At 36.1% G+C, this 26,333-nt stretch overlaps 1 protein-coding gene across 4 annotated transcripts in view; it reads left to right on the plus strand.

Moving 5' to 3' along the window:
• Window positions 1-26,333, plus strand: part of CNTN5 (contactin 5) — a 706,531-nt gene that overhangs the window by 514,940 nt on the left and 165,258 nt on the right. For all 4 annotated transcript variants that reach the window (XM_065043870.1, XM_065043985.1, XM_065043938.1 and 1 more), the window contains one exon: window positions 17,372-17,575. In XM_065043870.1, the coding sequence (XP_064899942.1) occupies window positions 17,372-17,575 (204 nt within the window). The remainder of the gene's footprint in view (window positions 1-17,371; window positions 17,576-26,333) is intronic.

Genomic DNA, 26,333 nt, shown 5'->3' on the forward strand with positions numbered 1-26,333 from the left:
TCATTAGCTTGTTTACAGGCAATTGGCTCTGGTATTTGCATGCAGGACACAGCACATCCAGTTTTGAAGGCATCTGTATACCGTCTTCCTCCCTGTTTACTAAGCTGACTTTGTGAATGCAATTCACAGTGTCTAACTATTTATATGGAGGCCACAAGGTTACCTCAAGGATGCAGATTCAGTCCCAGGATCCAGACACCACAATGCTGTGTGTTTCAGTGCACAGCATCAGAGAATTTCAGTCTTTATGTGTATCTAGCTGTTACCAGTTTCTTCAAAAGCATAGGAAGCCTGCATGAACTTATATCTCTGAATCTCCGTCTCTCTCAAGACATGACTGGGTGCTACCTCATCACGTTCACTATAGGCGAGGTTTCTTCCTGATCATGATTTGTGATATTGGTATAGTTCTGTAGGTATTAAATAGCAAAGCAATTTCCAAATTTGTTCTGATATATTTTTTTTTTCAGATCTGACTTTCTGATATCTGATATATATTTTTCTATCTACACTTCTGGTATCTGTTTTTGATGGAAAGCTGTATAATTTGCTTCCAGGAAAGACCAGTGTAGGTGAAACAGTTACATTTCTCCTCTCCCTTGAGAACAAGAAGGACTATTTTGCTGATTTCTATAAAAGCACTGGCCACTCCCAAAAGAGCAGCTGGACAGGTCATGCCTCCAACCCTTAAGCTTTCCCTTAAGCTAAGTAGAACTTATTAATTAGTCAGTACCTTCTATCAATAGTTTGTAGAAATTAATATGTAAGAAACTGGTGGCAGCAAATAAAAAATTTCACATTCACTGAACATAAATATCATCTACAAACTGCCAGGCTTGCTGGGAAGGTAGAACTGTCCAACACCCTGATACTTCTCCTTCTACTAGCAAAAGTGAGGTTTAAAGAAAGTAGCCAAATTTGTGTCCTAGACTTAACAAACAGTTGATCTGTAATAAGGGGATCCATGTGAAAATATACAGAACACCCATCTTAACACTGTTTCATTTATCTCACAACTCTATGTCAAAGTTTGTGCTTCTTCACGCTTTTTAATTCATTATCGGAGCATCATAATAACAAAAAAAAAGCGACTTAATAATGGTATTAGAAAATTATTGCTAACTGTGTAGGACAGAAAAGTTTAATAAATCTATAATCTATCATATATAGAAGGCAAGATGACAGAATCACAGAATGGTTTGGGTTCAAAGGAACCTCTGGAGATAATCTAGCCAACCCACCTGCTAAAGCAGGTTCACCAGAGCAGATCACAAAGGATCATGTCCAGGTAGGTTTGAATGTCTCTAGAGGAGACTCCACAACCTCTCTGAGCAACCTGTTCCAGTGCTCTGTCACCCTCAAAGTGAAGCAGTTTCTCCTCATGTTTAGATGGAACCTCCTAAGCTTCAGTCTGTGCCCGTTACCCCTCATGCTATTGTTGGGCACCACTGAAAAGAGTCTGGTTCCATCCTCTTGACACCCACCCTTGAGATATTTATAAGCATAAATAAGGTCCTCTCTCAGCCTTCTCTTCTCTAGGCTGAACAGACCCAGCTCTCTCAGTCTTTCCTCATAAGAAAGATGCTCCAGGCCCCTTATCATCTCTCTAGCTCTCCACTGGACCCTGTCTAATAGTTCATTATCCTTCTTAAACTGAGGATCCCAGAACTGGACACAGTACTCCAGATGATGCCTCACCAGGGAAGAGTAGAGGGGGAGGAGAAACTCCCTCGACCTGCTGGTCACGGTCTTCCTAATGCACCGCAGGGTACCGTTGTCCTTCTTGGCCACAAGGGCACGTAACTTGTCTATCACTTCTTGACATAGTCATAACACATAAATGATCATAATATATATGTAAAATATTTTAAAGGCACTGTTTTGAGAGCCACATGTATCAACTGAATGAGTTAGTTATGAATTGAAAGGTTCCTACACTTCCCTCTTAGCTTTTGCTATATTTTTGTGTTCCTTCGATTTTAACAGAATGCTAATGAAGCTTTAAATTTACTTTTCAATAATGAGAGAAAAAAATATTTTAGAAGACAGATGCACAGTCCTTCAAACTCTATATTCCTATCCTAATTCTGAGTTAATTCCATAGGGTCATCTCGTCTCTTCACTCACATTTTTTTCCTGAAAGAATCATAAAGATGTTTTCCTCTTGCATCCCCTACTTTATCACTTTTACTAGATTGCTTTTGAAACTTTCTTGTCTAGTAATACTAATTCCCATGTGTGTTATCATTAAAGAGAATGCTCATGGCCCCTGACATGGGCCAATATAGGAATTCTTTATCTGTGCAACTGATTGATGACTATGCCAGTAGTTTTCATTATGGAATGAACAAACACAATTAACTTCTTTTTTTTTTATTCTGTGGTCTTTTCATTACTCAGTACATGACCAGTAATTTTGTTCCTGACTTCCCTGGAGCACTTTACAGGCTTTCCTTCCTCAATCTTGTTGAAGGCATGCATCTGAGGATATGAAACTCAAGAGTTTGGGAATGATAGAATTTTCTGTAGGATAGCATTGTAACAAGCTATGATTGCCAATGAGGAGTTACTCCCTGTCTGTTGGCAATGTGTTGTTATTAGATTTTAATTACATTTTAATGATCTGCATGTGCCCCAAATTCTAGGCAATGTCTGCATAGTAGTCATATGGCTAAAAAATGACTGCCTATTTAAACTTTCTTGACATAGAAGTCTAGATTTTCTCTTCATTTTTTTTTTCATAATTTGAAAAGTAGTAAATGAACACAAATGCATTACTAGTCCAACCATAATGAATTTTCTCAATGAACTTGTAATTTAGCATTTAAAACCAAACCAACAAACAAACAAACAAAACTTTTATAACTGTGTTATAACTGTTGATAAATCATCCCCGCCCCCTTAAAAACACTAATAATTCTTTCAGAAAATAAGCTAAGATACACTAGAAACTGTAAGTTTAATGTCCATAGACTCACTAGATCACTCACTGGAGCTGTTGCTCCCCTCAGGGACTATGAAAACATGGTACGAGAAAGCTGGTTGACCTTGGCCAATTAAGCCAGCACACAACGCTGGATGAAGGGGCAGCCCTGACAAGGCTCTGCTTAAGGGACATGTGCTGTAGTTGCACAGCCACACTATTGTCAACAAATATTACCCCATCTGCCAGTTCAGGAGAATCAAAGTGAAATGAGACACCAAGGGAAGAGGAAGGAAACATGGGAGATTAATTAATTTAAAAAATGCATTGAGTGTGTTGGCCTGCAGGCTCATGCTCTATTGCCTTTCAGGTGCCAGCCATGTGTGGCTATTTGTCTACAGCTTGACAAATGGGACGATAATGATGAAATGTGTCTGCAGTGGGTAAACTCCACTTCCCTGGAGATGAGTTACTATCCTGTTACTGAGATGTCCCAACAAATTAGACATAACTATCAGCAACCCTTCAGTCCTGCGATTAAACAAGACAATATTGTCCTTCCAGGTTTAACAGAAATGTGTGTTCATGCTATCACAACCACATTTCTGCAACCAGTGTTGTAAAGGTACCAATTAAAGTAGGGAACAGTGTTGCAAAAACTTTTTCTTTGGCACAGGCTATATGACTACTAAAATAGCAGAATCCCAGCATTAATAGATTTAAGATTGGAGTAACACACAGCAATTACAGCCACAGAGGTACAGTCTCTCGCAAATGGACCCTCTCATAATAACCTTCCTCTCAGAATCCATTTGCTATTTAGTTCTGATGTTTTACTAAGCTGATGTCTGGAACAATACCGTTTTACAAACATGTCAGTTAGTTAAATGTCAGAAAGCACATTTTGTTTAAGAGAGGAAATTCTTAATTAATCCCAATTACCACTCCACTTCATACTACAGAAAAGAATAGAGTGAGAGTGCACATGTTAATCAATTTAACTAAGGAGAAGCATCCAGAAATACAATGCTGATCAGACAGCTGAAACAAGAGAAAACATAAGGAGCAAGACATGAGAAATGACTCATTCCTAAGGATCTGGAGTCTAACTTTTTCTCTCCGTTACCATTGTGAGGAAATCTTAAAAGACTAAAAAAAAAGGATGAAAGCAGTGGAGTTTTCCAAAAACGCAGCTCTTCCCAGACTAGGTGTGATTAACTGAGTTCAGCAGTGATTCTGGTAGAGAGGACTACTGAAAATGTTAGGTGGTCAGTCTTGAGTCAGAAGGAAAAAGCTTTGAACTGAACTGATCTGAGTTCTGTAAGATGCCATTAACAAGCTTCCCTGTAGAATGAAGTAACTTATTCTTTATTTTGTAAGTATGATATGAAAGTGAACTTGCAACCATTTGAGGTGATACAATGCTTAATGAGACACATAGATTTTCATATAGCCTTATTTAATCAGTTCGGGAAGATTGTTCCAAATAAATGAAGCAGTATGAAAACAATTCTTGTTGGGATATTTAGTTTTCATTTTCTCTTTCTAAGAGGAAACCAGAAATTGCTTTGAAATATATATCTGGGTGTATTTATGTTATTTTTTCCTACCCAATACAATTGTAACTGGCATGAAGGTAGTTGTATCTTAACAGTAAATACGTTGAAGGCAATTGCTTGGATTTTCCAAGGAGAAAATGACTGAATAGCTATAAGCATAATATCATAGAGTTCAGACAAAAATCTGAATTATTACAGCCAAATCCAAACTACTGTGCAGTAGCACATGTGCATCCTTTATCTTCTGACAATAAAAGATGTTTCCAGAGCAATAACAGTGGAAAAGTGGCTTCTTTTAGACCATAATGCCATCTTTTTAACAATGCAATGACTAATATCACACTTAACTCTGATAATTTGATTGCCCACTTCTATCTCCCGTGTTTTCATGCTATGTTCCAATATTGTTAAAATCATTGCTGATGACTTCATTAGCCAGCTAATACAATTCCTGTTGTGTTGATGCTATTACCCCAGAGTGGAGAATCTGTAACTGGAAAATTTCACTTCATTTATTGGTTAATTGAAGCATTAATTTTCATGGCATTTTCCTCTTTCAATAATTAAGAGAGTCTTCCATGGGAGATTGCAGGGATGAAAATTCAGGAAGAAGGGAGAATGGAAAGAAGTATGTAGATATTACTGATGAAGGGTTTATCCCAGTTTGGCTTTTCCTGCAGAACAAGTTGTTAGAAGTTTAGCAAACTATCATGTACTTTCATTACTGAAGAGTCTATTTTCAGCTCTGACAAATGCAAGATGAAAGGAAGGAGCGCTACCCATTTTACACAGGATAAGAGAGGATAATCTAAAAAGACAATTTCAAGAAAAGACTAAAATTGCCCTGATTTACAGTCCAGATCTTGTGACTTTACAACATCATATTTCATGTCTAAAAGGAAAAGGGCTTTGAAAAACATAATTAGTCTTCTGAAAACTATGCACGTACTCAGCACAGGAGGGAGCAGAATTGCCTGTTGTTTGCATTTCTTTAATAACTATGTTTCTTTTAGGAAAAAAAAAAACAGGGACAGTTGGACAAATACATTTTTTTTTCCCTGTGTGATACGCAAATATAAAGTGACACATCAGGAGTCACTTTCACTGCTATTGCTAAGGGGTTGAGAAGGAGAGATGATAATCATGGGACACTGCCCTAGGCTGAAAGTAAGGTGAGAGAAGGCTATGTATTATCTCCAAATAACAATTATGTGACAAGTAGAAGATGGATGGAAGCAGTTCACTGGGTTTCCAGTAGTGCAGAACAATGTGCACAGGGACTCAACAGCGTAGTCTGTATGTAGGAACAGGTAAGAGTTACAGACTACATTGTTAAATTTTATATGATTGATTGTTACTGAGGTTATTTGTAGTGATTTATTTGTACAACATGGTTGAACAGCATTATCAGTATTCTAGGACAGTTTGCTAATGTGACATGTATCTTGCTCTTCATCTGCACTTTGAGGTTTTTTTTAATTAAGATTAAAAAATAATCTGTCACTGTCATTCTTAATATTTTAAATTGTCTTTTGGGGACCATAAATCTGTTATATGTTATTCTCTGAAGCATATGTTCACATGTTCCATTGTGTTCAGGAAGCTGTAATGGAGCTTTCCATTCCTTGGTACATTTAAGCCTAGAAAATATACCAAGAAGGAGCCAAGCACTAGACCTGGAGCATCTGGGGGATTATGCTATTTATATTGCTAATTATTTTTTTAAGTATTTGAAAATCAAATTCAAAGGGAGAATGAGGGGGTAGTTACCCATCTCCAGTGTTCATGTACACAGCTCCTAAGGATTCATTGACTATAACTTTTTTGTGTTTGCTTTGGCATTTCTTCTAGATATGCAAAGAGCTGGTGAGGAGAGGAAGAAGTATTAGAAATTAAAGGAATTATATATAAGTGAAGATTTTGCTTTGATTGATTCATGACTGCTGGGAAGTCAATTCCTGCCATCTTCTTCAGTTTTTCCATATAAAAGTGATGATAATGCTACTGCCCTTGTTTTGAGATCTTAGAACAATAAATACCATAGGAGCAAAGGAGCAGGTCCAAGGAAGATCCATCAATCAGATTGTGCCATGACCATAGTGGAATTCACCAAACACTGACCTGCAGATAAACCCAGAAAAAGCCTTTAAATCTATACTAAAACATCTAGCACCAAGAGAATATAAAGCAGAGGCAGAGGGGTGTATCTTAAGTTCAAGATGTGCAGCTATACAAAGGTGACTCTACAAACTCCAAGTACTCAGTTTTTGCCAATGCAATTCCTATGACAATAGCATGTAAAGGATGGTGAAGGCTGTTAGAAAAGATTGTGTTTTGAAGTATAAACTAGAAGTGCATCAACCTTTTATTTTCATTTCTATACCCAGAGGCCTGAAATTAAATAATGTTAAATAAATCTACCTGCTACTGTTAATACTTCCTACCATTAGGAATCAAGGTGAATGAGGGATAAAGTGGCAAATTCAAGTTCCTTCCTTTCTGAGAAGTGAAAAAAACCCAAACTGAAACATACAAATAAACTCTTTGAGAGACTGATACTCTGATATCTGGAGTACTATTGAATATTTTCATCCAAATTACAGAATTTTCTTAACAGAGCTTCTGTTGCTGAGTGATGAATAGGGGAAAGATAGGGATGCAGAGATTTTTCATCTCTCAGCTGAAAAAGAGATAATGTCACTCTTGCACTTTACACAGAGATATTCCATGAATTTGGATCCAGTTTGGTCATCATCCTATCATTATTTTGGTATTTTGTTTTGTGGTGGTTTTTTTTTTTTAGTTTTGATGAATGTCCTAGTTATGTCTTTGAAATGCACTAATCTATTGTTATCACTGTAGTAGTCATAAAATTAAATTGCAATGTAATACAGCAGCCCACTTGAATTCAGGATTCTGGGGTTCACTGCAGGTAACACTGCTCTGGAGTATGACTTCTCATTGTGTGTAAGAAAAAATAGACAATGCTGGAGTAAATATCACACCTGTGCCATTAAAATGTAGAGAAAATCAAGATCATAGCATCACCAGAGAATGAGATGCAAAGCATAAAAAAGAAAAAAAGAAAAATAAATTTATTTTAAATTCTATTGAACGGTTTGCCAGATAAAATAATTTCCACATATAAGTATTCTATACAGGGATGTGTTTTCTTGAGCATTAAACAATAACCGCATTAGTATCTGATAGCACACTTTCCGTATGAGCACAACAGTTAGTACCACAAAGTTGTTGTTCATTCAAATTATTCAGAAATAATCATGTGTTACTACACATTCAAAACATTTCCATCATTAAAAAAATAATAATAAGCTATCCAAATCAGAATTTGCCAGTGATTCATCCTGCAGATTTGTTACTACCAAGTTTTATATCTGCTGTAGATCAGTGCTTTTAAACTGTTTTTAACTGTTAAGGTGTTCAGCAGCAGAGGACACAGATTTCCAGCACTGATCTCTTTGATCATGCTTTGCAGTCAGGTTTTAATGCTTTCAGTGCACAGTAAGTTAATTTTGAGGTTATTCCAATTATTTTAATCAGCATGTTGTTTTATAAAACATGAGTTCCAGGTATATTACTGAAACTTTGCTGTCTTTGTTGATAAAAAGAACAATAAAAACATACAGAGTTAGTTTGACTAGATTTATTTTCTTCCAATATTGTTAATTATATCTCACTTTTTAAATTGGATATTAATAAAGTCTCGTATTAGTCATCGTGTTATTTCGTCTAAGATTGAAGCTGATGAACTTATAATGATGTAAGTCTACTTGATTACCCTTTCTAATGCTGGAACAAAATTATCTCTAATTCTTGTCTTTGGAAATTACTAATCATAGATCATAGAATCATTTAGGTTGGAAAAAACCTTTAAGATAACACAGTCCAATGTCCCTAAGCACTATGTTTATGTATCTTCTAAATACCTTCAGGGATGGTGACTCAACCACTTCTCTGGGCAGCCTGTTCCAATGCCTGACAGCCCTTTCAATGAACAGTTTTTTTCCAAATATCCAATCTAAACCTCTCCTGGCACAACTTTGGGCTGTTGCCTCTCATTCTATCACTTGTTACTTAGGAAAAGAGACCAACACCCTCCATGCTACAACCTCCTTTCAGGTAGCTGTAGACAGCTGTGTCAGTTACACTTCCCCTCTCTGAGAACTGCTGTGGCAGTTGTACATCCCCCTCTCCTTCAATGGTGCAGTTAATGGCTCTTTTGTGGGACCCGGAGTCAGCTAGATGTGTTAGCAGAGGAGGAGGGACCCAGAGAAGCTGAGAAGCTTCTGGAATGCCCACTGCCAGATCTGATCAGACTATCAAACTTGGTTCCCACCGAAGATTCCCTTTGTGTGTCTTCCCGGAGCAGCAGGACTGCGCCGGAGCCCTCCCCTTAGGCGGGAACACCGTCTGAGGAAACTTCCCGCGATTGGAAGCGCCTCACTTCCTTGTTTGGGTGAGTGATAATTTAAATCCTTGCCGAGCAGCCAGGTGTAGTCCTCGCCTAGCCAGGCAAGTGTAGTCCTTGCCTAATTCAGGCGAGTGTAGTGTCCTGGAGTCAGAGGGCTCTGGCTTTGTTCCTTGTGTGGGCATGCATGCTGTGGATCCTCAGTATTCTCATTTGCTGCACCCCAGTAATCTCCTCAACTGATATCTGAACCTTTATCTTCTGTTATCAGAGTGCTAACTAATTGTATAAACCCTGTTTTGGTCGGTTCATTTGCTGTATTTTTCCAGCCAGAATAAAGTCTGTTTTGGAACTTGTTTTGCCCCCTAAAACTGACTTTGAGGTCTCTCCGTGACAACAATGATAAGGTCTCCCCTCAGCCTCCTTTTCTCCAGGCTGAACAGCCCCAGTTCCCTCAGCTGCTCCTCATCACACTTGTGCTCCAGGCCCCTCACCAGCTCTGTTGCCCTTCTCTGAACTGTCTCCAGCACCCCAATGCCTGTAGTGAGGGGCCCAAAACTGAACACAGTAATTGAGGCACAGCCTCACCAGTGCCAAGTACAGGGGGACAATCACTTACCACAGATGTTTCAATAGTTCTAGTCAGTAGTATTGATTAAAAGAGCTCCAGCGCTAATGCTCTGAATTCTGAATTAAGTTCTCTGGTATTACTTATTTAGGCTGTTTAACGTTATTCCTTTTTACCATTCACTATTCTTCTGCTTTTCATAGAAAACAACATTACACAGAGACAATCTGCATTACCTGGTATGTTATAAAACACTGTATATAAAACACTGAACATCACTGTATATGGAGCATTCAGGATTTTTCTACACAAGTATTGATTTCCATTCCTACCTAATAGTAGATCAGTATCAATAGTAAAGCTGTTGTCAGAATTTGTTTATTTGTTTTGAAAATATTTTTACAACTTCTTATTTGTGGTTTGTTTGTCTTGTGGTCAGATTTTTCTTTTCCCAGTGTTTTCAGTCCTAACCACATATTTATTTGTTTCTACCATCAGCTTTTTTTCATAATTTACATATTTTTTGCATTTTATATACTTACATAAGACAAGAGTATTGATAAAATGGCTTTAAATTCTGAAATTACAGCACGTCTGAAAATTCCTTGATGTGAAAAGGTTGCTGAGAATATGGTGTTATAAAAATTATTATTATAGTATTATAAAATTATTTAAAAATATGTCAAGAAAATTACTTTTTTTTTTTTAATAGATGAGGGCCTGTAGTCAGGCTGAGTTTGAGTTCTGCAAAGTTACTGTGACATAATATTAAACACTGAATTTGATAATGGTTATAATGATGTGTTAAGAAACAGCCAATATGGATTTGTCAAGAACAAATTATATCAGATTTATTTTTTTTTTCTTTGGAAGTGTGAGTGGCCTAGTGGAAAGAAAGACATATTAAGCATTTGTTAATGACTCCGGACTGCAAGAGGTCACAATCACTGCAGAGCACAGAATGAGAATCCAAAAGTATCAGTACATTGGAGAAACGGCTTGCAACGAGTAGCACAAAATTCAGCAAAATGCAGAGCACTATACTTATGAAAGATCAAATTTACAGATAGAATAAAGGGAAATAAGTGATTAAACAGCATTCTTCCCCAGAAAAATACTGCTGTTACAGAAAATGGAATACCATGTCCAGCTATGGGTCCTATACTATAAGATGTAAAAAGCAGTAGAGATGACAACAAGAAAACTAAGTAGAAGATTCAAAATCATTATTTCTAAGGAAAAGTTGAAGAGATTTGGTTACTCTTGCCTCAAGAACAGAAGCCTGACCTAAATATGAACTGAGTAATGAAATAGGTCATTCTGAGGATCTAAATTTTGGAATTTACTCACTGGACATTTTTCAAGACTGGGCTGATAAGATCTGGTCTTGTCTGAGGGCAAAAGAAGAGCCTGAAAGACATGCAGGTTTGAATTCCTTTTGATCACAGTAATCACAATATTTTGATTCTTTTTGGAAAAGATTTTTTTTTTTTTTAATCTGAAAATTATATCAGTGACATTCAAATATACAGAATAATATAGCATCCTTTCCCTAACATCCTTCCTTCCCAGAAGGATTTTTGTTGTATGCTGTGTAGTCTCTTTAAACATCATGTATATGAGAAAGACATTTCATCTGTCTTTGCACATTTCAGTGACTGGCTACATTTCATACATGTCAAATGTACAAATCAGACTATATTGGCTGTGTACACTGGCAATGCAATATAATATTTGTATCCTTTAGTAGAAGATCAGTGCTGACAGTACACTCACCTTGTCTACCATACTTTTAGATGTTGGCTTTGTGAATGGTTATAAGAAAGAAAATATTTGAATATTTATCACTGTAATTAAATCTGAACAAAGACAAATATATGATTGGTAGAATTGTGTTTCAGGCAAATGAGCAGTAGATACAAAGCCCCCAAAGCAGAAAAGAAGCAATTTCGTTGCTAGTTGATAAATCGACAATATCTGTTTGCTCTATGTGGGTGCATTACAATGTAACAAATAAATTACCTTCATTAAATATTTTATTGGAGGATTAATGAGCACTGATAATAAGCCACAGCAGCACAAAGAAATACACCAAAATTATTTATCTGGTTGTGGTGAGAGGCTGGAGGAACAACCCCTCGTTATCATTCATCTTAGCTAAAAAGAAGCCATCCTCCTCCTGAATGTGGTCTCCATCATTAGAGTGTGCCATATATTGCACCTTTATTCTGTGGTTGGTACATAGAATATCCAAACAGCAAATGTGATGATAAAGTTTAAAACTGGGTTTGAGATAAGCTAAGGTTTTCTACTTTCAACAGACCACATATTTTTCCCAATACTTACTTTTGTTAAAACAAAGTATTTCTGAATGGTAAGGCAAAGCCATCATGTGAATTTAATGGTTTATAGCTATGTATAGTAAATTCAGACTGTAATCTTGAGTACACCTTATGCTGTTTATTTTTTTATTATTATTTAAAAAAAAAAAAAAAAAGAAACTCTTCCGAGTTGCTAAAACTCCCAGATTATCTCAGTTCTTGGCTGCCATCAGGCATCAGTACTATTTATTCATCAAGTACTGCCATCTTGTGGAACTGGGGTAATCAGAGAAAATCCGAAACAAAGGAGGAGAAATACGTTTTCCCAACAGGATACTGGAGAGGATGAAATAATATATGACCCATTGCATCACAGAAATAAGGCAGAAAACAGACTTCTTTCTTGTACATACACAGAAGTGCAATTATGGGATGTGCATCTGCATGCTTTGCCCTTGAAGATGCAATACTTAACCATTGTGTGGACTGTACTCCTGTACTCCTCAAGGAGTCTGAATGGCAACTTTCTTGTTACATCTTCATTAGCCACCTGAACTACCCCTTAGCTGACAGGACTGATGAAAAGGCTGTCCAGAAACTGCATGTTAAAAGAATGAAACAGGCAATTTTTCAGGAGAAAAGCCTTGAAGCAAATCTGGGAAATATTCAGGAGTGAATATGTATTGCTATCTGAATGGCTCCAGCACAGCTCTCCTCGGAATACTTAAGGGGTTATTTCTTACTGACAATGACAGAAAGACTTTTGCATTACCGTAGTACAGACATTTTCTGCATCAGAATGGTATCTCCAAAAGCACTAATATAAATGTTGATATGTCAGTATTCCAGCTTCATCCATTATGAGAGGTACGTCACATTGTGACAGTTTAGGAAATACTGTTGTGAAACAGAAAAATAGATCTACAGAAATCATTTAAGAAATTACCATAAACAAAATTTCACACCATATATTCCTTTTGGCAGAAGATAGATGCTCTCTTCTCACAATTTTATCACCATCTGACCCAGATTTTCACCTACAAAGCCCACTAAAAAGCACTTAATAAAACACAGAAACAAATTGGACATTGGAAGGCTTTCCAGATGACCTTCAGAAAACAGATAAAAAACTCCTTGGAGACATTTTTCTGTAAACAAGGATGGCCATACATAAAAGTAAATACCAGTTTTATGGTTACCAAAACGACTTAAATAATTTTAAAACCCAGACTTTGCATGTAACAGAACCTACCAGCAGGACAGTCCTCCAGCCCAAGCCACAGGAGAATGCCAATTTACAACTGCCCCTCTAATTCATAATTTCTCCATCTTTTTACTCTCTGTGAAGATGAATAATATCTAAAGTTTCTTTTTGTGTTGGCAGTCAACTGTAATTTCCAGGAAGGGCTCTGCATCATCTTTGTAGTTTTGTCATAGGTGTCACATTTAGAAAAAAATAGATGGGCATTAAAATAAAAAAGAAACTCAGTATATATTTTGTGAAGATACTCTAAACTGCAGTATCCACAGTTTCCTATTTTCATTTAAACTTTTTACCCTATTGGAAGCAAAATGAGTACAGCATGGAGAAACCATTTATTCAGTATTTTCTCAAAAGGGGATGACTTCAGATGGTTCATATCTAGAATAATTACTTCCTGATTTTACAGTTGTAGTTGCTTGATTTGTATTTTGGTAGCACTGACTTTTAGCTTCAAACTCTCTTGAAGCTCATCATTATTGACTTGTCAGGCTTGAGATGCACCTCTGGAGTTTAGCCTCCCATTAAAAAAGTTAATACCATGGTGCTTGTGCTTTGTGCTTAGCCAAATGATACTGATTCTAAAATCTTTTAACCTAAGCTATTATAGGTTTGAAAATATAGGCTTGAAGTTCACTAACAACTGCAGTGAGCTGTGTTCAAATAGGCCCAGTGTCATCTGTTTGGTCTTAGGATTCTTGTTCTGAAATTCAGAAAGTTCACTCAGCAGTTTACCATTTTGTAAGACTGGGATTTCAGATAATATTTAAATGCAAGCCTCTCTTCTCGTAGTTTACATGTGCTCTTGTGCTGTACTTCTGTGAGACTTGTGGCATGTAACTATATTCACTGTTGTTTTAGAGTATATTACTGTGCGTGTACTATAGATGACAGACTTCTCTATAGATAGACAACGTTTTACATGTTGATTCTCCATCATTCTCTGTTTATTGGTTATTTTTATATGTCACTGCAATCATTTGGGTATCCTCTTATACATGATACAGCCAGAAGAAAAAATAATAACAATAATAAAAAAAAATCCTCAGGTTTTGTATTAGGAGAACCTTCATGAGGAACTCTGTGCTTTAAGAACTCTAAATTTTAATTTTGCTGTCATACAAACTGGGAACATTCAGAGCCTTAGAATATGAATAACAATGCATGTTTCATCCTCTACCATGGCTGCAAAATTAGAAGAGTGACACATTTGTACAATAGATCAATGTCAAGGTACCCATTTTCCCATAATTGAAGTCATTTTCTTGAGACCCTTTTGTTCACTTTTTCAAGATCATCCATCAGTTTCTGTCAGCTAAAAACTGCTGGGTCCCCAGATCCCAAGCCAGCTGTGGTTGTTTCTGACTGTTCTGCATAGCATGCATTGGAAATTGTGGAGTTTTCCAAAGATACTTCCACTGAAGCCTATGAATACTGTATGGACATAACCCTCAAAATTATATTTAAGAATCTGCTGAACCCATTAAACAGGCCTAATCAGAGAGAAACTTCATAAAGTGTGCAAGGAGCTTATCACCTGCAAAGAAAGTTCAGAATTCCAGATCAATTCCAGATCTGAGCCTTCAGATTGAAAGTCTTCAGATATTTGAAAGTGTGTTTCCAGGGTTTTGCTTTTTAAAAATGAAAAATAGAAATAATTTCTTCTATTACAGTGCACTAACAATGAGTGAGAAGTAAACTGTTAGCACTTCTGTTTGTGTCTTGAAGTTTGGGCTCCTGGCTGGAATATAGATGCTGTAGGTATGCACAAACAAAAACATTAACTGCAGTTTAACAGCATAGATGAATTGAGTATTAGGTTTGCCAATAATTCTGTTACCTTTTTCTCAGTATCCTATCCCAGTACCCATTCCTTCTTCACTCCATTTTAAACATGAAAAATTATTTAGAAGGGGACAAAAATAACAGTATACTCCCTGGATTCAGCACCAGAAACACTAAATACTCTGTTTCCTTCAAGATACAAAAAATTTATTTCCTGAAATCTGTTCCTTTGGAGTAGTTGTAATTAATACATGAATAATTACCTGTGGATGTTTTTGGGGTACAAATGGAGAAAATTCTATTCTACATGGACTACCAATGAACCCACAATGATGACTATTTTTAATTTGGTTTGAACTACTTTTAAGGCAGAGTAATTAGTGAGACTGATTGCTTTCCATTTGCATTGGTAACAGGTGTCTTCAATTAAAGCCTATGCATTTTCCTTGAACTTGCATGTTCATCATAACTTCGTAGAATGTTATGCTGCCATGAATCATTTCTGCCAGATAAGACATCATAGCAAAACGTGGCAATGCAATTTTCAGAGAGAAATATTTTGGCTACTTAGCATTTTGCCTGAAACATAACAGAAGAGGGAGGAAATTCTGAACACTTGGACAGAAAGCTCTGTGATCCCTGAACTTCTCAGGGTCCCTTGTAACCACTCAGAATTACAATTGGATCTCAAAAAAGAGTTTAAACAAAACGTCAATGTGTGCAGCATAATGCCCTGTTTTGGAGAGGTCTTCCCTTACTGTCAGTTAAATATGTTTAGTCCTTTAACAGAGCATTTTTATATTAATACCATCGTTTTTACATAAGAAAATTTTAATCTGACTTTAAAACTAGACTGAACTTCTTTAAAATTAATCCGGAACATCCTGCATCTCTACATCACTGCTTGCATGTTGGCTTATGTTGGTTAAAAAAACTGGTCATTGTGCTTTTCCATTTCTTTCTGATCAAAATGTCAGGGAGTGGTACAACAGAGGGATAGAAAGGAGATATCAGTTGCAAGTTCTAATGCTTTCTAGATTGTTAAAGTCAAACTGCACACCTGACTATGCTAGGATGTTAATATGTTTCACATTTCTTGTACCATGAACAGCTATACCAGTTCCTTTCCTATCATTAGCAGAAAAGCACACAGAAAAAATTAAATTCTGAGGAGTTTTCTCTCACTCCTTTGGCCCTTTCCTTTCCCAGCTAACTTGGTATCAAGGAAACATTTTGACTGTAGTGGAGATAAAAGTATGAGACAAACAGACTGACATACGTGCAATTATTGTCCTTCATATCACTACTGAAGCTGAGAGCAGTCACCTAAGAAATCTGAGTCTGAAAACTTGGGACTCACTATATTAATGAAGCAGTTTGCGGCTTGGAGCAGTAGCAGGGATTTTGTATACCTGACCTAGCTTTAGATTTTCTTATTTTGGAGTCAGTTCTTTAAAGGCCTTCACAGGGGGAGATTACAGAAGAAATTGCTTTACAGCTAATGTGCCAGTTTAAGTAGTGTAGAATTTTTTTTTCTCAAGTGTGAAGACAAAATGAAACAGTGGAAGATAAGACTGAAAGGAGAGCGACATGCAGAAAAGCATAAGGTTAAGGCTTTAATGTCTCAATTGTTGGAGCTCCACATGAATAATTCCCTGAAAGGAATTCCCTGCTAAATGAGAATCTCATTAGCTTTACTGATACCTCCAATTCAGAGACATTAATGCATCTAGGTTTTTAATAACTTGTGATATAATCTCATACAGGAAAATAGGAAATGATTTTTTTCTCAAGCAATTATTAGAAGGGGAAAAAATGTATACTTTTCAGGTGAACTGAATGATTTGTGGGATAAAACTGAGAACCAAGGCAGTGGTTTTAATTACCATTTTTTAAAAAATAACTCTGATTAGTATTGATCCATCAGATTATTGGGCAAAGCAGTTGGTAGCTTTGGTTTAAAGAATTATTAATTGATCATAGCAATTTAAGCTGCATGTAGGAAGCGTTCTGAGATTCTTCAGTAAAGCAGAAGTCTAGTGTGGTAATCTTACTGTGAGGTAGGTTAAACAGTTACTAGAACCTCCTGATTTTAAAAACAGACGTTCAGATGGGAAAGTCATCCCTGGCTCTATAGAATGCATTTTGCTACAGTTCACTGAAATTTTGAACAAGTAGAGAAAAGAGTGCTTTATATATTATTTCTGGATTGACCTGAAACATTAGAAAAGGGAATTATGTAATACTTTATGGGTGACTTCTGAGTCTGTTGAATTTCCTTGAACTAAATCTGTCCTGTGGATTCAATAATTACGTTGCTTCCAAAATTTCAAGGAAAGATAAAGAATTATTCTCTTCATTTCTAAAACATACAAACAAAACAAACAAAGTTTTAAAACCTTTAGCTTTTGTTTTTTTCTAGATTATTTAAAAAAAAATCATGAACATTTATTCAGCATAACCAATAGCATTACACATTATTGTTTCCATAATAGCTTTCTTTTATTTTTTCTGTTTTCTTTCAGAGATCATCTATAGCTGGGTATTTAATGAATTCCCATCTTTTGTGGCAGAAGACAGCAGACGCTTCATCTCTCAGGAGACAGGCAATCTCTACATCTCCAAGGTGCAAACATCTGATGTTGGCAGCTATATATGCCTGGTGAAAAACACAGTGACAAATGCCAGAGTTTTGAGCCCTCCTACACCTCTGACACTGCGAAACGATGGTAAGAAAACAATTATTTCTGGGTACCACACAGAAGCAGAAACACTAGGCCAAAAGTGCTCTAGCTAATTTAAGAACCATGACTTTATTGTTTTTCAACATATTTTATTGTTTTTCAACGTATTGATACTGCAGCGATCATGGAAAGAAAGGTGTTCAAGGAGACAGTATCACTTAAAACATCTAACAGTTGTGAGAATATTTAGATGTCTGAAGACTGAGGTGCAATCTGAAACCTCCTGATGTATTTTATTTAGGGTAGTTACTCCTTCTTGCTATTCTTGTGCTCCGCCACTGATAGAGAGAAGCAAATCTCCTTTCTCAGTAATGTGTTTCTTTAGGGCACAGTTCAGTTGCCTCAATGCAAGAGGCCACTACCACACTGAGAAACCCTCAGGAATCCAGAACATCCAGGGGGGCCTGGCAAATATCACACAGCATGTGCAGAACAGCAGCAGGATGCCAGGAGATGGACATTCACACATCTCAGATGACACAAGGCACACATGGTTAGGCAATTGAGCAGATGTATTGCTCAAAACTTTACCTGTTGCTTTACGAAAGACCCGTTACACTTCCAGGCTCCAATTCAATGCACTTATTAAGTACCACCAGGAGCATAATAGATTTGATTAAAATGATAGTTACCCAGGTAGTTTTGAATTTCATCAACACATATAACTGTAGTATTTTTTTCTGTAAATAAGTACCTAAATTGTATTATCAAAAAGTGGCTTAGGATTTTTTCCCAAAAGTTCAAAATAAAACACCTTCCAATAATATTTCTTATGGAGCAGTACGACACTTTCAGTATAAATTATATGTAACTCTGATTCTGTTGGAACACCTGCCTATAGAGGCAACTGTGTTATTTGCTCTTTTGCAGCAAAAAGATTCATATTTATTGCATTATATTGCTTTTTGTTTTGTTTTCCGTCAAAATAATGTTATTTTTTAGAATAATAAGTAATGATTCCATAAGTGCCTGTATTTTCCTTTTTTTCAAGATGTTCCACATTTAATTATGCTTTCTAGTTCTTCAGAAATGCATTTCAGCAATTCAGCATAAGTGAATCCATACTTTATATAAATCAGAGAGAGAGAATGAGAGATGAAAAGAATCCAAGGCTTTTGTTTTGCTTATAGCTTTTTCTAGAACTAAGACTAGTCCTGTGTTGTATAAGCATTACAAAAGCCAGACTTAAACACAAATGACTTAGTTTAGCAGAGTTAAGTTAAAAAAATGTACTCATGGATTAGAATGGAATTAATTAAATGTTTATTCATCATAACAAGTTGACATTTCTGTCTGCACAGTCTGCAGACTCTGCAGCAAAAAGCTGCGTGTTTTACTGTATCATTTCCTATTTTCTTTTTGGGTTTTGTACCTATGCTAATTATTCAGTTTCAGGTGTTTAATTTTACTGAATTAACATAACAGACCTGATCTTTTCAATGTCAGCCTTTGAAAATAAAAAACCCCCAAACATTGTCTGTTTTTTAATCAGCTTGAACTCTGGCTAAAAAAGAATTTTATTGTCATGTTTATTATTCATATCTTGCTCTATTGTTTCTTTATGACATTTCTTCATGCTCTTATTGGGTTCCAGCTTTGTGCAGAAATTCAACAAATTAATTTTCCATATCATACTAATGGTACATAGGCACACAGTACAGTATAAGAAATGGAGAGAGTAAATAAAGATAAATGCGGTGGTCTACATCACTAAGCTTAGAAATAAAACCTGTGAAGGAAAACTGCGCAGATTTTCTCAAATGTCAAGTGGGTAGTATGTACCAGCCTCAAGCAAATTTGTGTTTCATGGCTGGCTGTCATGCGACTGTGATAATCCAACCTTCTGAACTGTGCTGAAGTATTGGGGAGGCATTTGCACATAGATGAACAATTCAACAATTCAACAATTTTCCAATTCATTTTTTCACATGCATGGTTTTCTACCAGGCTTCCAGGCCTTAATTTTGATCTGTTGGGATTTCTGAAAAGCCCCTTTGTTGTAATGGAATTCTTCTGTACATCTTAGTAAATTGTTTGCTTTCTTGTATGACTGAATAAGTTTCTCAATGAAGAGACTAAGACTTTTTACCTACCCTTGCAGTCTCCAAGAACCTACCTTTAAAAAATATTCAGTAAGATTCTGGTTGCTAAATCATATTTATTATTTACGACATATACTTTGTTGTACCTCCTCCACAGAATGCAGCAATATGGGCCTTTTAAAAGCTATCTACGATCACTATTAAAATATTCCATTAATGATATTGTACTTTTCCTTTTTGATAGAAATTGTTTTAGGCTACATTGCGTTATCCACTGACAAATGTTAAAGGGCGATGACAACGTTTTTAAAATATGTGTACATTATACTCAGAAACATGGCTGCTTAAAAGAGATACTCATTAGAGGAAAATAAAGTTATTTGTGGAGGAAGAAACATCTGAGGATGGACATTAACAAGGAAGTGAGATTAAGAATAGCATTAAACGAAACATCCATGTACCTGAAAATTTTCTTGAAACTATGCTGCTGAGTTCTATGATTTTGAAAATGGTGTTGTAAGCTTTTTGGTTATAAAATTAATTTAATCATTTTCAACATTTTAAATATTTGCTTAAGTATCACACAGCTTTCTGAGTTATAACGGTTAGCATCACAAATAACGTTATCCTTCTCAGTCAGCACATCTGTCAGAAACCGTAGGAAGAGCTTGTCATTTTAAACAGTTTTTCCAAATGACACTTTATAAATAAAACAATTTATATAGTCTGTATTCTCAAAAATATTCTACTTGATATATTTATCATCATGCTCAGATTTTGATGTATAAATAGTACCTGTTCCAAAGGGACTGGACAGTTTGTGATGAAAAACATTCCTATGACAACATTGGTCTCTATTTATCTATGAGGAAGAAACAGAATAATATTAAGGCTTTCTGTCAAACTTCGTAAGAATGTAGAAACTTCCTGGACTTTCATTAATCTTTTATTTCTTTTGCAATGTGTCCCAAAGGGTAACTTAGGTCCTGGCTATGAAGCAAATTAAATAAAAACATCAAGAAATCCTTCAATGGATTCTGAATAAAATGAATAGCTCATTTATTCAGATGTCCTTGACAATCAGTCATTTCATACAATTCAATTTTACTTCAAGCTGGGTTATAAAAACACTCTAAAATTCCATCCAAGGAGAGAAAAATTTTAGCAGAAAAGAAAATGCATCATTTTATTAACGGCCTTTATAATGCATTAGTAACTTTGAGGAGTTATTTAATAATTGTTTGCAAATAATAAACAAGATTGTTAAAACAGATCTTTGCAGGCTTGGATGCTGATTTGGAGCAGTAAATTATCTTGACTAATAAAAACAACAGAAAGCCTCTTCAAATTTAGGAAATAGAAACCTAGGGAGTATAAAACATGATGCTTGATAGCAGAAGACAGTTATTTCAAGTTCACACATTTTCATCCCAGTTTCTCTTCCTTTTTTTATCTTTTTATTTATCTTGAGAAGATGTTAACTTTAACATTATTACTGTACAGGAGAGAATTAAGTAACTCTTCATTTTGTCTCTGTGTAGTTACTGCCTAGTGGCTTTGTGATAGTGAAATTACCAGAAAAATAAAGGAGAACTTTTACAATTTCAGACATCGGAGAATACTTTCTGCTGTGATCCATTAGAGCAAATTAGTTTACATCTCAACAGAGATCAGTGTATCTGACCAGATATATTCTCATGTAACTGGATGACCTTGACCTTCCAATTTTTTTCCATGTCATCATATTTCTGTGAACGGAATCTTGTCTATCCTAATTCTGTTGATTCTGTTGATTAATTCAATGTGATTAATAGTCTCACATAATGATAGAATTTATAGTTATCAAGGTATTAAGGATGTTAAGTTCTGTTTTTCCATGATGGAATGTGTTCTGCATGTGCTTATTCAGGTTGAACTCTGGGACATGTTGTTTGAACACCACAGGGTTATCTAAAGACTTCTTTCCAAACATTAAGAAAAGTTTGGTAGAAGTCATAATAATTTCCCCAATGGTGGAAATTAAGCAATAAAAAGGGCCAGTATAGGACAATAAGTTAATAAATAATACATTGAAATAAAGTAAAATCAACAGTTTCACAGACATAGACTATTTCCATCCCTGAACAATACTGATAGTTGTTAACTGACTGATAATTGACATTAGAAAGATTTGCTTAAAGATTAACCTTAATTTTTATGGTGTGACAGTTTTCCCCTTCCAGAAATGCACAGATTTTTTTTTCCTACTTGCATTACTAGTTTTCCTTCTAATGTATTTATTTATATGGAGCTGAATTCTAGAACACACAAAGCATAGATTGTAACGGGAGTTCGAAATATCTAGCTGTGACTTAATCCTGACAGTTTTTCTGTAGTTTCCAACCTTGTAGGCTGCCAGTTTTTTGATGGTTATATTGCAAGATCATTAAGTGTCCAGTCACATTTCATATTTGAATTTTGCAAGTCATAAAAACTATGCAAGACTGGCTGGAAACTGTGGGAACGCCTCCTAGTGCTCCAGGACAGAATCCAAACTTGATATTACCCTACTTTTATTTCTTTCAAGCAGATCCAAACTGTTTGGGCAAAATCAAGTTTGATCTCTAGCAAGATACAAAGGCTGATAGCACTGAGAGAGACATCAAAGTACACAAGGTCTGCTCCAGGGAAGGCTGATAAAATGACAGCCATTATTACTGTGGTAAACACATTGTTTCTCCCCCCAAAATTATAGTGAAATATTTTAATGATGGTTCATTATGAAAATGAATATAAAACACTTCCCACAAACTCTGCTTTTCTCTATTAAAAAATATTTTCTTAATAAGCTACAAGTATTTTGAAGAAACACTTTTTGCTTGTTTCATTCTGGCTCTGACAACCCACTGCAAGGTTGTCAAAAATAGTAGGATGAAAGTCAGAATTAAAAAAAAAATCAATGTATTCTAATTTTAATTAAAAAAAAGGAAAAAAGGTGCATGTGTATGCATGTGTATATATATATAAAAAATAGGAGGGGCAGTGTTGGTTTTGCCATGTTTTTTTTCCAAAATATTTATGTTTCTTTCCATTTAGAAAATCTATTGCAGTCAGCACCAGTGGGCATTCCACCTAAAAATTCTCAGTGAAAATCTATTGGTAGGCAGGAGGTTTTATGGATGGCTCTTATACAATAACTCTTTACACAGAGTTTTAAAGGGATTATAGTATGGCTCAAGTGCATTACTAAACAGCACACAAAAGTTCAAAGACACTATTTATAAAAGATTTAGCCTACAAAAAAAGTGTAGAGAAATACTGAGATGGTCTTTTGATTGTATAAAAAGGTTGAACCCAGGAGATTGTCTCAAGAGGAGAAACTGGGAAAGGTTTGGAAAAAATTAGGTTCCACTGTTCAATGTAGAACAAGAACTCTTACACTGTGAAACAGTTTGCTTTGACTTTAGTTTACTTGAGCTCTGTTAAGATAATCCTATTCAAGGAGCTTTAATTTCTGAGTTTTCCCACTAGTTGATAAAACACTATCTGCTGGAAATGAAGTTATTGCTTTTTTTAATTAGCTAAAGTAATTTAAGATTCTAGACATGTATCATCTTGCACATCTTCTGTACTCATGTTGTCTTGTTTTGTTTCTCCTCCTGATGATTTATGAAACTATACAAAGGAAAGTGTTAATTGATCCATATACAGAGTATACAAAGCATAAAATAAATGAAATGGAGAAAAAATGTTCCTATAAAACCAGTTCAGGATTAGGAATGACATTGCATTGAACTGTAGCTATTAAGATTTTGGACAGAAGTGTGTCAGTTGTATTTTAATTAATTTTGACTAAATTAAAATTTGTACAAATTGATAATGAAAATAACCTATACTGTTGTGCATGGTTTCAGATTGTTGAGAATGGTCATACAAAATGTTATGTATCTCACTGTCTCAGGATCTGAGATACAAAGTCACAAGTGACTGCTTGCTTTGCAATCATGAGCTACATATATATTCATAAAATGTTCAAATAAGAATGACTTGTCAGTTTGGCGTTCTTGTCAATATACTGAAATAATTTGATTTTGAACAGCAGGAATTTTGCTTTGGGTTAGAACTGCAGTAAGTTTATAACAAGAATGATTTGTTGCTATTGGGTCTAAAACAATGGGTATTTCAATAGCTGTTGTTAATGGAGGAGAAATGTTACTGTTAGTTTGATCTTTCTTATTGAGGAAATAATAGGTACTTCTGTTTGCATGGTTGTATCAGGAGTCTCAACTGAAAAAAAAACATTTCTCATTTAGGAAGATCTTTCCAGTTAATTAGATAACAATAAATATTAGAGCAACACTACTTTGTGTCGTAATTGATCAGAACCAAATGAAAAATTCCTCTCTGGATACTGCAACAATCTGCACACTGTTAGTACCTATCTGGAAAGGGGATATTTGTTTTCATTCTGTAAAAGAACAGTGCAGGTTGCAAGAAAAATGGAGATTAAGGTCATATTTGAAGTACAAATAATTATGTCATTCAATATAGGAGAAATGAGGTTATTTGAGAACTGTGAACATGCCATCAGGAAGATAATTAGAAACCCCATGAAAATTAGATCCTCCTCCTAATCATTTAGATTAAATAATATTTTTCAGGTTTCTGAATAACTTTTGTGAGCCCGACCTGGATGAACAGCAGGTAATTGGAAAAGAGGAACAATAAACATTGCCCAGCGATGCATAAAAGAAATCTGCCATAGATTTCTTCTGCCAATTTCAGCACAATCTCCACCTCTGTAAAAGCAAAATACAACAACAAAAAACAACAGTTCTTTTGGCTCTATGTTGACTCATATTCTTAGGGCTTTTAAGCAAGATGGCATGTTGTCTGGTGTAGTGGAGTCCTGATCTTTCTTTATGAGTATGGCTGCCCAGAAAAATTACCTATATACATAGCTATTTAGTCATAGTTCAGGTTATCATTTATCCATACAACTCTAGATATACAAATCTTCATACCGGAATCTTGTACACAAGCCATTCAGATGGCCTCATTCATCTTTGAATGCCCAAAGGATGAAGTTTTGTTTCATCCAGTGCCAGATGTTCTGGGTTTAACAGAAGAGCTTAGATGCTAAATTACATATATGTGAAAAATTTGATTAATTGAAGGCTTGATTATGACTCACTAAAGACTCATCTACACAGAGGGTCAGTAATCTTGGTCATAGTTACTGTTTGATGTTTTCAAACCCAGGCAGACAGAGATCTCTGCAGCCCGAACTGTAGACTAGAAATTTTGGGTCATTGTTTAAAGAACTGGAGAAAATACCACTGCTCTGCTCATTGCTTATTCTGAGCTTACCTCACTGGTTTTGTATCCTTAGGGTTTGGCCCCAGCTTGCTTCAGTCATAATACAACCACTTATAATTGAAATGCTTTTAGTTGTATTTGCTGTTTAAGAGAGAGAGAAAGCTCTCATGTTTGTATGTCATTTATTGGTTATAAATAACTATTTTTTTTTAAATATGTCAAGATTGGAAACCTATTTTTAGAAAGAGCTTTCCAGACAGGGTTCAGCGAGTAGCTGCTGGACTAGTAAAATGAACTATAATATGAAGATGGATATTAAATTGGAAGAGGAAAGCTTTGTTTTAACTTTAGTTAAACAATTTGCTTTGGTTGCATGCAACCACATTCTACATTTATACTTCCATACCTAGAAATACATGAACATCTTATCCCCTAGCTGTAAACTACAGAAGAGTTTGCTCTCTGAGTAACATATGAAAATATTGTTAGTACTTTAGTGTTCAGTGCATTGCAGAATGCAATTTCATATGAGTGTTTTTAGGGCTTCTAAAATGATAAATTTATAGCTCAAAACTTGGCTATGAGATCTCTAAGTGGAAGGAATATTGTGGACAGCTATCATAAGACAACCATTCCTACAGAAATTTTTAGAGACTTATAGCATGGAATCATAGAATGTCCTGAGTTGGAAGGGACCCACAAGGATCATTGAGTCCAACTCCTGTCCCTGCATAGGACAACCCCACATTTCACACCGTGTGTCTGAGGGTGTTGTCCAGTCTCTTCTTGAACACTGTCAGGCTTGGGGCTGTGACACCTCCCTGGGGAGCCAGTTCCAGTGCTCCAGCACCCTCTGGGTGAAGAACCTTTTCCTAATGTCCAACCTAAACCTCCCCTGGCACATCTTCCTGCTGTTCCCTTGGGTCCTATGACAGGTCACAAGAGAGAAAAGGTGAGTACCTGCCCCTCCTCCTCAGTCTCCTCCAGGCTGAAAAAACCCAGTGACTTCAGCTGCTCCTCATACAGCTTCTCCTGCAAACCCCTCACCAACTTTGTAGTCCTCTTCTGGAGACTCTCCAGTAGCTTTATATCCTTTCTATCCTGTGGTGCCCAGAACTGCACACAGCGCTCCAGGTGAGGCCGCACCAGTGTAGAGCAGACCGGGACAATCACCTCCCTGCCCGGCTGGCAATGCTGGGAAGGTTGGCCCTCTTGCTTGCCAGGGACACCGTTGGCTCATGTTCAACTTGCCGTGGACCAGAACCCCCAGATCCCTCTGTGTGGAGCTGCTCTCCAGTATCTTGTCCCCCAGTCTGTGTGTACAGACAGGGTTGACACGTCCCAAGTGCAAAATCCTGCGCTTGCCCTTGTTAAACTTCATGTGGTTGGTGATTGACCAGTTC

The sequence above is a fragment of the Columba livia genome, chromosome 1 (genome assembly GCF_036013475.1).
Source record: "Columba livia isolate bColLiv1 breed racing homer chromosome 1, bColLiv1.pat.W.v2, whole genome shotgun sequence".
NCBI classification, from domain to species: domain Eukaryota; kingdom Metazoa; phylum Chordata; class Aves; order Columbiformes; family Columbidae; genus Columba; species Columba livia.